General features: G+C 33.1%; 2 protein-coding genes across 2 annotated transcripts; one reads left to right on the plus strand and one right to left on the minus strand.

The window, feature by feature from the left end:
• The first annotated feature begins 3765 nt into the window (after positions 1-3765).
• Positions 3766-7746, plus strand: LOC100265908 (cold-regulated 413 inner membrane protein 1, chloroplastic). The gene is made up of 6 exons (XM_002273330.4): positions 3766-4002; positions 4096-4212; positions 6710-6805; positions 6926-6990; positions 7290-7359; positions 7435-7746. Exons 1-6 carry the CDS (start codon positions 3884-3886, stop codon positions 7598-7600), a joined length of 633 nt encoding a protein of 210 aa, XP_002273366.1. The 5' UTR covers positions 3766-3883; the 3' UTR covers positions 7601-7746.
• A 1118-nt stretch (positions 7747-8864) lies between these two features.
• On the minus strand, positions 8865-11919 carry LOC100255498 (PLASMODESMATA CALLOSE-BINDING PROTEIN 2). Its single transcript, XM_010657326.3, has 4 exons — positions 11246-11919; positions 10121-10684; positions 9587-9617; positions 8865-9508 (listed from the first exon to the last, which is right to left on the minus strand). The coding sequence occupies exons 1-4, from the start codon at positions 11304-11306 to the stop codon at positions 9286-9288; spliced, it is 879 nt and encodes a 292-aa protein (XP_010655628.1). The 5' UTR covers positions 11307-11919; the 3' UTR covers positions 8865-9285.
• Between the last annotated feature and the right edge of the window lie 428 nt (positions 11920-12347).

The following is a 12347-nucleotide window of genomic DNA, read 5'->3' on the forward strand; positions in this document are numbered from 1 at the left end:
TTTTGAATTCCAATTTTCACATTTACTTATTTAATCATTGTTATTTTCTTCATAATTATTATTATTTTCTTTATTTATTTATTTTAAAAAGAGAATTCCATCCTTAAGTAATTCTTCAAAATTCTAATTTCCAAATTTAATTCTAATTTCCAAAATTCCAATTTTCATGTTATTATTATTATTTTATTTGTTTATTTATTTTTAAATTCTATTTTTAAATAATTCTTCAAAATTTCGATTTGTAAATCTAATTCTCAATTTCTAAAAATCTCATTTTCTAATCTCCGAATTTAATTTCCAATCTACAAGATTCCAATTTATATAAATTAATTTTCACAGTTTCTACTTCTCAAATATTTTTCAATTCTAATTTCTTTCAAGATTTAATTTCCAAAGTCTCAATTTTCATAATTTAATTTTTAAAATTCCAAACTCTCGGATAATTTTCAAAGTTCCAATTCCTTTCAAATTTTATTTCCGGAATCCCAATTCTTAAATTTAATTTTCAGAGTTCCAATTTCTTTTAAATAATTTTTAATTTTAATTTTCTTAACTTTAATTTTCAAACAATTTTCCAAAATTCCAATTTTCAAACTTATTCTTTTAGAAATTTCTATTCTCAAATAATTTTTCAAAATCCCAGTTTTCGCATTCAATTTTTAAGAAATCTCATTCCCAAATAATTTTTTCAAAGTTTCAATTTACATGACTCCATGTTTCAAATTATTTTTCTAAAATTCCAATTTTCTAATTTAGTTCTTAAAACTTCGATTTTCAAATTAGTTTCAAAACTTGATTTTCAAAAATTTGTCTTTTAGATGGTTTTAAATATTTTAAATTTATTTATTTTGTTTATTCACCTAATTTAATTGTTTTATTTTATTCATCTTTCATATAATTATTTATTTATTTATTTCATCATTTTACTTTACTCTATTCGTTTATTTATTTATTTTCCATTATTATTATTGTTATTTTTATTTATTTCTTTATTTTTCTTTTCTTCATTAAAATCCTGATTCGCCAAAACCTAATTTCTAATAAATGTGCTGCCATTTTTCATTTAGGCATGCATCTTGTAATTTTATTTGATTTTTAATTATTTTCTCGTTTTTCACTATTTTAATAAGCACGGAAACAATTTCAAAATTTCAAAATAATGGAATTTGTGAGATTAATTCATGCAAAATAAATTGGGTTTTGATGGGGGGCCCCACATATGATCCCTTCTTATTTCCATTTGCTATGTTTAATTAATATTAATTAATCTTTGACTTACTCTTTGATATATATGTGATGATTTTGCATTTGAGCTAACCTTGTTTCCATGATAGCGCACTATTACTTGCTGCCAAGGTACGCTCTCACTCCCACTTTGTTTATTTTCATACATGATTCGTTTTATTATTTGATGATTTTATTGGTATCCATTGATTTCCTTATCAATTGTCACACTTGTTTCATTTTATTAGTAGAGACTTGTTTTTAGGTACTTAGAGGGGTGTTACGGTCTTTACTGTACCTTCCCAATAAGTAATCCGACCCTCGAGCCCAAATTTGGTTTTTCACAGACCACTTTTTCCGAATAAGGAGTCATACTTAGGATTTTATTTCTTATTTTGTTTACCCTTTTAAAAATAAAACAAAAATAAGTGGTGACTCCAAGTCTTTTTCTAAAAATCATATTTTTCGTCAAATAAGTAAAAATCAAGCTCGCCATCGAGTGGAAGCGCATGAACCAAAATACGGGGTCCACACAAAGCTTTTGGAATGGGTAATACAAAAAAAATATATATATAAAGGGAATACTTTGGCCCTGTTTGCCTATTCCGTTTTAAAACAACTTTTTGTTCTTTGGGACCAATAAAAAAGAAAAAAAAAACAAGTTAAGAAGATAAAAAACAAATTTCTATTCTTTTTTTTTTTTTTTAAATGTACTGTTTTCAGATAATACCAGTGAATTATTTTTAGTGTTTTTTAAAGTTTGTTTTAAAAAATAATTATATAAACATGGAGAATAATTAAATATAAAAGATTGTAGACAAAAGTTACTTTCAAACATAAAAAAAACAAGTTAACAATATTTTAGGTTTTCAAGCAAAATAAATAGTTAAGAATGTTTCAAATTTTCAAACAAACTTTTATTTTATAAAACATTACATAACAACTTTCAAAAATTGTTTTTGAAAGCACTTTCCCAATGTAAATAACATTTTTCAAATTCCTAAACCTAATTTCTTTAAGCTTACCAAAAATACAAAGGACCCAAATCCATGATATATGACCAAATAATGTCAAGGTTTTTTAATAAATCCAAATTGTAATCACCTCCTTAGCCATGTAATTTAAATTATAGCTAAAAAACTCTTTGACAATAAAAAACCCATGACCATACTTATAACCCAAAATTATGGGTGATTTAGGGTTTGTTTGGGAATTGTTTTTTAGAACAGTTTTCAGTTCTCCCGAACAAAAAATATAAAAAACACGTTTGACAATCAAAAATTATTTTTTATTTTTTGTTATTAAAAATGAAAAACAATGTATTTTTAGAGAACATTTTTTAATTATTTTATGTTATTTTCACTTGTTTTTTGAGGATTGTTTTAAGAAATAATTATACAAACATGTAAAATGATTAAAACTATAACACTATATATAAAATTTATTTTGAAAATATTAAAAATAAGTTTAAAACATTCTAAGTTTTCAAACAAATTTTTGTTTTATAAAAACCAGATAACAATTTTCAAAAACTGTTTTCAAAAACTAATTTTTAAAATTATTTTAGAAAATAGTTACCAAATAGGTATTTACCCTTTCTTGTTTTCTCTTCAAATATATTATATTGTTTAAACGTTAAGATAAATATATTCCAATTTCAAAACAAAACAAATATGGAAATGACCATGAATTTTTATTATAAGATAATCAATGGATAATGTGCTAGTCATATTAGAAAATTAAGAGGGTGTTTTTTTTATATGTTTAATGTGATTTGCCCCAAATGTAATTGTAAAACAAAATTATTTTGTAATGCTCAAAATAGTGAAAATATTTATTTTTTGTTATTTTAAATTCTGAAAATTATTTTTATTCTCGTAAAAAAAAAAAAAAAAATCTTAGAAGCACTCATATGTTAGGGGTAAGTGTTAAAATAATATGTGAAAACATGAAATCAAATACATTCTCTAATTTTATTTTTAAAATCCCAAGATAGTATTTCATTTATTTTAAAAACTATATTTAAAAAATACCGAAAAAATGATAATATTCATTTTTTGCAACTTTGATTCCTAGAATTTTTGGTCAAAATGGTCTATTTGACCATAAAAATATAGTTTATATGTTCTTTTAAAAGTTATATTTAATGTAACATCTTTCTAATATTACAATATTTTTTCACAAAAATGAAGCGTCAATTAAAAATCGAGATTTTAATTTAAAAATAAAATCATGATTACTAATTGAAGTCTCAGTTTAAAAATGAAATAATAATTGAAAATTTATTTTTAATTAAAAAAAGTCATTTTAAAGACAAATTTGGTAAAATTGTTTAATTTAATTTAATTTTTTCCAAGGGCTGTTTTGGTTTTTGGTTTTTGGTTTTTGGTCCAAAACTCCGATTCATCTGTCGGTGGATGTGTCACGAATCGCGAGTTGGATCTGACATAAAGTTTTGAGCCTTACACGTGGCCACATCTTATTAACTGAATCAAAGGCACGAGTGAAGGTTAAGTATTCAATTAACGGTAGTCCTCCCACGTGCGAGCTCTTTAAATGGGGATGACACTCCACTCTTCAGTCCTCGTCACCTCCCCGTCTCTCTCAACTCGCTTGCAAACCAGAATTGGACGTCCAAGTACAACCCGCAACAGCAGAGATGTCGTCCCTTTCCATCTCCACTGCAACCGCTTTCTCTCTACATTCCAAACCCTTTCTCTCTTTACAATCTCCACCGCATCAGGCCAAGCTCTTCTCCCTCCGGTTCCACCATCTCAGGTAACTTCGGTCAACTCAACATAATCAGAAATGAACTCGGAAATTTCGAAACGAAATCGGAGTGTTTAATCGGAGTTGTTGCGTATTTCTCAGGTTTCAGGGTAATCATGGCGTGGTGATGAAGAAGAACCGCCGTGGATTTGGTGCGGTTTGTTACTCTGCGCCTCTCACTCCTCCGAACCTCCAATGGGTCTGCACTGTGTCATCTGCGTAATGCCCTCGCTCTCTTTTGTTTCTGTTTTTTCTATTTTTCGTTCGGCTTCTTTACCTAATTTTTTAGATAATCTCTACATATGTGAAGTTCATGCATATATTAAGTAGTGCTAGAAGACTTGCGATCAAGGCTGGTCCACTACGCTTATTTTGGCAAAATTGAATTTGATTTGATTTGATATATATATATATATATATATATATATATATATATATATATATATATATATTCAGAATTGGGTTTGAGTCGATTTTGAATTTATTCTGCAGAATTGGATTTGATTTGAAACTTAGATTAGATGGAATTCAAAGCTTATGGGGCAAAATGATAGTTCAATAAAATATGCATGCCACCTAAGACCACCTTTTCTCACTTGGTGGTTTTCCACCAGTTTCTCATTCATAATGATCTTGATGATGTTTGTATATATCATTATATCCGGTTAGGGCTCCTGGTAATGTATCATAAGCAAGGGGTCATTTATGCCGCATGACTCGGGCTATAGGTTGTTAGTTTGGGTTGTGATAATATCTTGTACCCAGCGCATTTATATTTGGACAAACTCTTGACAACTTCAAGTTCAAGTTTGATTTAGTTGCATTGCTTCTTGCTAATATCGTGGGTCCCTTTTGTACTTGCTTGTGCTGAGAATTTCTGCAATTAGGGAGTGGAACATGGTTTAAATTTCTGTAAACATAAAAAATACTTATGCAGTGACCAAATTGTAACCTGAACTACTTGAAGTCTAAAGCTTGGAACATTTTATCAGTCAAGCTGGTGCTTTGGTTTTAACTTATTTGAATATAGTGGCTAAATTTAATCTGTAGTCAAAATTTAAAACCATGCATTTGAATTGCTTATGCCCTCTGCATTCTCATAACTATTGCCATTTTTGTTTGTTTGTTCTTGAAGATGAGCTAGCCATGAAAGTGGTGTTTTTGTAAGATCACTCCACCTCTATGAAAGCAAACTGTGCTTCTTGAGATTGTGGATGATTCATTTTATCCATTACTTCCCTAGAAGGATGTGGTAGTTTGTTCTGTTGCAGCAAGGGAATTCTTTACGCAAAAGTAGCCTTGTTCCTCAATTCTCTTCTATTACATCCATGTTTATGAAACCATATAAAAACAAGGTGAAATGAACTTTCCAGCTCTTATTGGAACTTGATATTAGCCTTGGACTTGGTTTTGGTTGATGAACAAAGTTTAAAAGGTTCACCCTCCTATCAATTAGAGTACATGGTGAGCAATATTGTAACTTCCCATCATACCAGTTTTTGGTATTTGTTTTTAACTCCACATACTGAGAGCAGAGTTTTCTTCTTATACCAAAACCCGTGCCTTGAGCATGCTTGCTATGACAATTATGAACTTTTTCCTAAGGACAAAGGTTATCATCACCTTTGAGTTCTATTTCATCATCATGAACATTGCTTGTGATACATTTCCTTCAGCATTCTCATTATTAACTCCTTTACAGGAACATGGTTCAAAATCTTATTTGTAAGTCTTCATGTTTGGGGTAAATCTTTGATTAAAAAAACATGTTAAACAACAAACATACTAAAATTAAACTACTGCATAATATGCTTCTTCTACTATTTCAGGTTTCCATTATAATCAAATCCAAATGCTCAACTCCTGCATCAAAAAACCCAACCAACATCATAACCAATAACAATCAATACACCCACATGAAGCACAACCTCCATGAATGCCAACACCAGGAGTGCATCCACAAATCTCAAATTAGTCATTTTGAAATTAGGAGTGAAAATAAATATCAGTACTTGGCGAGATGAAGATTAGATATCCATTGCAAGTGAGAAATCATAGATTTGGACTGTTATGCCATATTAGTCTACCTTTGGTGGAGCTTCTACTGAGATCTCCAATGAAAGCAATGAAGCTTCTCCATTTCCCCCCTGTTTGTATGGAGATTTGCAATGAAAGAAAGGACAGCTGTTGTGGGAACTTTTGCTCTCTTTGATTAAGAATGAGACAATTGAAGAGATGAAACCTAACCAAGTGAAAAACCTGAAAGAAAAAAAAAAAACATGGTTTTATTGCCTCATCTGGTTTGACCCAAAAATTTTCATTTGACCACATCAGCCATCCTGATGATCTTACATCTCATTTGACATACTGCTTTGGGGAAGCAGTCTGGAACATCCAGGATTACTTTTGTGAGATACTTGACATTGGAAGTTGATATAGAATGCATCTGCTAAAGGCATTATTTTAGTTTCCCTATACTGATCAAAATGCTCATTTTCACCCTTGATTGTGTTTAAAAAATTAATAGACAGTGATCAACTAGCCCCTTGAACAGGAAAGTTAATAATGAATTATTATGCCCTTTCTAATTGGCTTATAACTGTTGTAAAAATTTGAAATCCAAATGGGAAGCCAATGGTTAAGTCATTAATATTGTTGTTTGAAAATTAGTTGAATCTTCAGTATTGTCTGATGGGCTTTTGAATTACTTTTCCAGGGTTTTAATGCTTTCAAGGGGAACTGCAGCACAGAAATCATTCCTTGTTCCTCTTTTTGCTTTACAGGCACCTACAAGCATCATCTCATGGATCAAGTAGGCCCTTCAAAATCTTTCATTTTCATTTCCACCTCAAATATTTACATCTTTTTTATCACACTTTATTTATTCAGCCACAAAATTTCAGTTGTTAAGCATGTTCAAGTTTAATTGCAGGGGTGAATATGGTGCTTGGACTGCATTCTTGGCACTCCTTGTTCGTCTCTTCTTCTTCATTCCTGGTGGGTTTTGTAGTTATTTATGTTATTCTGGAATAGGAATTAAGTCAACATTAGTTTTGGAGCTTCAAGGGAGATCAGTGCTACACTGCTACTTGAGAAACCTCAGGAGAGTTCAGTGATATTTTTAGGAACCTTAGCAGAAGGTTCCTGTAATTTACCCTATAACCCTAATCACACGATACAATCTGAAAGGACTAAAGAAATTGTGTCTGTTCTCTTATAGTGCCTTGTCATTGTCTACTTTCTGTGATCTGCAACAAGAAGTTTTCTTTGACAGATCTGCTATTCTTTATTTCCAGGTGAACTGGAGCTGCCTTTTGTAGCATTACTACTGGTGATTGTGGCACCCTATCAAGTAATGAACCTAAGGTAAGTGGCCCAATTTGTATACGAGAAGGTAGTATTGTTATTTTGATCTAATCTTAATGTATTTTTTGTTGTCAGGGGAACACAAATGGGTGCGATTGTTTCCCTGTTGATTGCTGGATACCTGGCTTTTCAGCATTTCTCACGGGCAGGCAGTTTACAAAGAGCATTCAACCAAGGTTCAATTGTTGCCACCTTAGCCATCATTTGTATTACTGCAGTGTCATGCTTACTCTTTATTTGATTTTATTGTGGAATCATAGTGAAGGATTATATCAATCATCTGTATATTATTGTAACTCGTATCAAGAGTAACGGAAGCAAAATAATGTCATAAATTCTGATACTTTCTTTCTTTTGCTTATGCTTAATGCATTATTTCTTTCCTATGGAACTTTTTTTCTTTTGCTTATGCTTGATGTATAATTTTATTTACCAAACATAACACTAAATGTAGAACTTGCTATACTTCTCATGTTCATTTTAATCTGAGGAAGTGAACACTGATCTAATTTTTTTCATTTTTAATGAGCAAAAACCTGTTCCTCTTACACTTACTTGATTCTCTGTTCATAAATTGTTTTTCCCTATCCATTCCGTCTAACTTGGACTACTAATATCATGAAGTCTTTGACTTCTGAACCCCCAATGATCTGACCGTTTTAAAGCAAAGCCTTTTTTCTGCTGCTATGATACGTTGTTTAAAAATTTTCTTTTCTGAGAGCAACATAAGTTCTAATATATCAAAGGATGTATCCTTTATCCTCTTGGAAGGTCTGGTAGGGGTCTACGAAGCCATAAATATCCAGCAGAAAGATAAAAATGCCTGAAATTTGCATTATTGCAAAGGTCAAGTTGTTAAGTGCTTGAATTCAGAGCACTACTACCAACTTTCTTTTGATACGTGGATGCATAAACTTGGCAGACTCCATCCATTACCCATTGCTATGAGATGAATTAATTCATTTATTACTGTCTATAGTCTGTGTTGATGACTAGGTTTTCAATGGCACTCATAGCTCATCCAATATGAGCTGGTGGGTGTATGGAGGTATAAGATTGGTAGACGCTGTAGTGTGCTTGAATTTGAACATCCCTAAATAATAAACAAGCATCATAAAATGATAATAAAGTGGAAATGACATCAACATCATTTCCCAAATCCCTATGCAGTTCCTGACTGATTTTTCTCATGTGGTGAAATAAACTCATTTCTAGTTATGAAGCAAGAGATATTTCACATGAAGAAAATAAACTCGCTTTAAGTGCCTATGAAGAATGAGTGTTAAGAGAGTGTTTTTGCAGTTAAGAAAAAAATATTATTGCTGAGTTTTGCATGGTAAATCTACAAAGTTTGTTCCAATATTTTTCTCAATTTGTCCTTTGAGTTTGTTCATCACTATTGGATGCAGTAAGTGTTTCTAATATTATTAGATATTTATGGGAGAGTATGGAAGAAGAGAGTTGTAAAGTCACATGGGTTTGTCTAAAAATTTATTGTTCTAGTATGCAGGGGAAGCAATTGTATTAACGTGTCTAGCAAGCTATCACTACATGAACCATTGAGGGCTAGCTGAATCCAAATACATGTATCTTCACTAGAAAAGAGTCCTAAAACACATACGCTTGTCTAAAACTTATTGTGCTAACAGTACTGCTGAGAAAGCAGCTGTTTTAATGTGTCTACCAGGCTAGCACTACAAGAACCATCAGATTACATTGCTCTTCTTCACTTCCTGGGGGTTCATAATCCTGTATAAGTCTTACATAAATGCTCAAGAATAGCAATGATCTTATGGTGAGAAAGTGGCCATGTGATACGTAATGCATCATCAAATAACAATGCCTCTTTAGAACTTCATACATTGTGCAGGGCAGCGACATTGTCATCTCATTGCAGAGACAATTACTGAACTTGATTATAGCTGTTTAGACATAGTTTGCAGTAAGGAGCGACACTAGGAAACAAGTTGCAGTGAAGAGAAGCAGTGAGCTAGATGACATGGAGACTGCCAAGCTGAGGGTGGGGGTTGCTGTTGGTTCTGAACCATAAACTGTTGATCCAGAAGGGATGTCGGTTGGGGTTGATCCAGTAGGGGTCATCGGGGTAGCTGGGGTAGCTGGGGTAACTGGAGTAACTGATGCACTTGTGCTGTAAATGAAAATATGAATTAGTTTCTTTGTTCTTTTAGCCTTCTAAATGAAATTAGAACTGGTTAGGAATGCTTACCTGGTTGCTGCATAGCGACAATTTGCTGAACCTGCAATAAAACCAGAGAGAAAGAGGTCTGGAAGTTAATTTCAAGTCATATAATAGCCATGCTAGTGTACATATATAATCATATGAAAAAAGTTGGATTCCAGCATTGGCTGTCAAAATGTATGCTTAGGAACCTCAGAAATAATCTGAAAATTTCAGTGAAAAAGTCGGAAAAGAAGCAGTAACTGCAAGATCAGCAAGACCTTCAGGACAAATCCAAGACGAGCAAAATCAAGAATGATTTGGATAGGGGAAATTTCATACGAAGCAAGCATAAACTTTCATTGAGGGATTAGACGAGGATTTGGCAAGTGCTTCAGGAATTGCTTTTGGCATTTATGAAATTTTGCATACTGATGGAAGACATCAAGGAAGGTTATGCATACTGAAAGAAGGGCGATAATGCATGGCTTGGTTTTTTTTAATATCCGGGAAACTTGTTCTCAATAACGACTGAATTCCAGAAAATGAAAAATTAAATGCAGTGTTTTGAGTGCATCTTACTTGGGTCAGTGTAGGAAAGTTGCGCTGTTCCTCCAAAGACACAGCTAGTGGGAGCTGGGTTCTTCTGGTAGTAGTCATTGAAGGCATAAGAAGCATGGTCACGAAGAGTGTTTGGGTTGTAGCAACTTCCACTTGATTGAATTGCTGAACAGTCTGCACCTCCATAGCCACAGGCATAGTCAATAGCTACTTGTAGAGCTGTTTCTGAAGCAGCTGGACTTGCAATACACCAAGATCCAGTTGATGCTGCAGGGGTTGTTGTGGTTGGAGTGGTTGGAGTTGTGGTTGGCATGGTTGGAGTGGTTGGAGTTGCGGTTGGAGTCGTGGTTGGCATGGTTGGAGTCGTGGTTGGCGTGGTTGGAGTCGTGTTTGGATCTGTATAAACAGGTGCTGGCGGGGTTGTGTATGGATTTACGATGGGAGTTGTTGTGGTTGGAGTTGACGGGTTGATAATGGGAATAGAATCCAGTTGAGAGGTGAAATCCGAAAATGAGAATAATATCCTGTTTTCTTGATTGATTTGCTTAATTGCTTCTGCAGGAGGTATCCCTGCAACACTTGACCCTGAAGAAATCAAAAAGGCAGGATAAGTTCTTCCCTTTTACTTTTCTCTAAAAGAATGAGAATACATTGCAGAATTTAAATTCCGTTTGTCACAAAAGTAACCTGTCAGACTAGAAACCAAAAGAGAACAGAAAAACAAACACTCATTCTACATAATATAATATCTCATAGCAGCAAAATAAGATTGTAAGACTACATGATATAATATCCTCATGTCTGTGTTTTTGATTTCTTTTGATGAAAAATATCCACTCGATTATATGGTATTTGCTAGTAACATGATCACCATTGCGTGTGCAAATGCTTTCTTCATTATATTGAACTAATCGGTTGTTCCTGGGAAGTTGCCCAATATAAGTTACCTCCCTTCTTTCCAATTGCAGCCAACCTTGCTGCAATCACCTCGACATTGAAGTTAAGGATAACTTTTTCCATCTCATTTTCCTAGCAACTAGTATGTAGACCTGATCTTAATTCAAACGAGATGCTGTGTTAAGAAATCCACACCTTCAGAAACACAAAAATACTCTAGTCTAAATTGTTGAGCCTGCAAAAATTCACCTGAACAGGGGTAAAGGCACAAGAGGAAGAAAATGAAACAATGAAGAACTGTAGCGCCCATCTCTCCAAGCTGCTTCTACGATCTTGTGTCTGGATTTCTTGTGTTTTCCGTTGTTGTTTGAAACAAAGGTACAATAGCCAAGGTCTCTGAAACGCAATGGTGGTGTTGCAGAGGAGAAATTTATCAGTTTCTCCTCCATTTATTATATAAATAATACAAGGTGAAGAATCTGAGCTTCCTTGGGAAGAAGAAGGTAAGGAATATGAGCAAACTTGAGAAAGGAGGCATTGGATAGTTGGAAATGGCAAGCAAGGGCAGGTGCAAAAAGAGGGAAAAGGCTCAGGAGGAGGGAAAAGGGAAAAAGAGTGATCTACTTGGAATTTAAATCTCTGGGATTGGGTTGATAAAGAAACTCCAAAACTAATATCAAGTTGGATGTGGTGGCATTGTCCTTTCTTTTTTGCTCCTCTTTCTACTGTTTCATAGGACTGATCAAAAGGTAAAGGCAGAGAGAGAGAGAAAGAGAGAGATAGAGACACCGAGAAAAGGAGACGAGTTCCTGGGTTGAAATCAACAATTTCATTGTTGTTTCTCTCAAGGGAATGGATTAATTACTGCTGTTCACTTTATTATGATATGATCCCAAGGGAGCCCCAAACCAAACCTAGAACCAGAAAAAACATAAATATCCTAATCTTGTCTGCCTTAGAGTTGATTTGAACTTTCTTGTAATTTACTTACTAGAAAAAGGACAAGCAATAACATCTTTTATATCACGCAGATGCACCCATTGATTTCTTTGTTTATTTTATTCATGAAACAAGAACCTGCAAAAGGAACCTGGAATTAAATTCCAAACCACACCATTCTCAAAAATCTTTCCCAAATCCATCAACATCCTTCCAAAATAACCTATGCCATCACTTTCCTTGAAAGCCACCTTCAGTTTTCTCAATCCCACTGGTGGTTTTGGAATATGCTTGATGACTAAGGACAATGCTCATCAAACTAGCTGATTTTGTGCATAATAATACATTTACTAATAAAAACTTAATTAAATGACCATATTCTTAAGTAGTGAACTTCTATACAAATGTAACC

Source organism: Vitis vinifera, chromosome 10 (genome assembly GCF_030704535.1).
Source record: "Vitis vinifera cultivar Pinot Noir 40024 chromosome 10, ASM3070453v1".
In the NCBI taxonomy this organism is placed as follows: Eukaryota; Viridiplantae; Streptophyta; class Magnoliopsida; order Vitales; family Vitaceae; genus Vitis; species Vitis vinifera.

Bases quoted from the DNA above. Each gene is read 5' to 3' on its own strand.
- LOC100265908 (XM_002273330.4), top strand. From the start codon at position 3,884: ATGTCGTCCCTTTCCATCTCCACTGCAACCGCTTTCTCTCTACATTCC. The intron at 4,003-4,095 runs GTAACTTCGGTC...CGTATTTCTCAG, and splicing joins CTCCGGTTCCACCATCTCAG to GTTTCAGGGTAATCATGGCG. The intron at 7,360-7,434 runs GTAAGTGGCCCA...TTTTGTTGTCAG, and splicing joins TATCAAGTAATGAACCTAAG to GGGAACACAAATGGGTGCGA.
- LOC100255498 (XM_010657326.3), bottom strand. From the start codon at position 11,306: ATGGGCGCTACAGTTCTTCATTGTTTCATTTTCTTCCTCTTGTGCCTT. The intron at 10,685-11,245 runs GTGAATTTTTGC...TGATTTCTTCAG, and splicing joins GTGCCTTTACCCCTGTTCAG to GGTCAAGTGTTGCAGGGATA. The intron at 9,618-10,120 runs GTAAGATGCACT...GTTTTATTGCAG, and splicing joins ACTTTCCTACACTGACCCAA to GTTCAGCAAATTGTCGCTAT.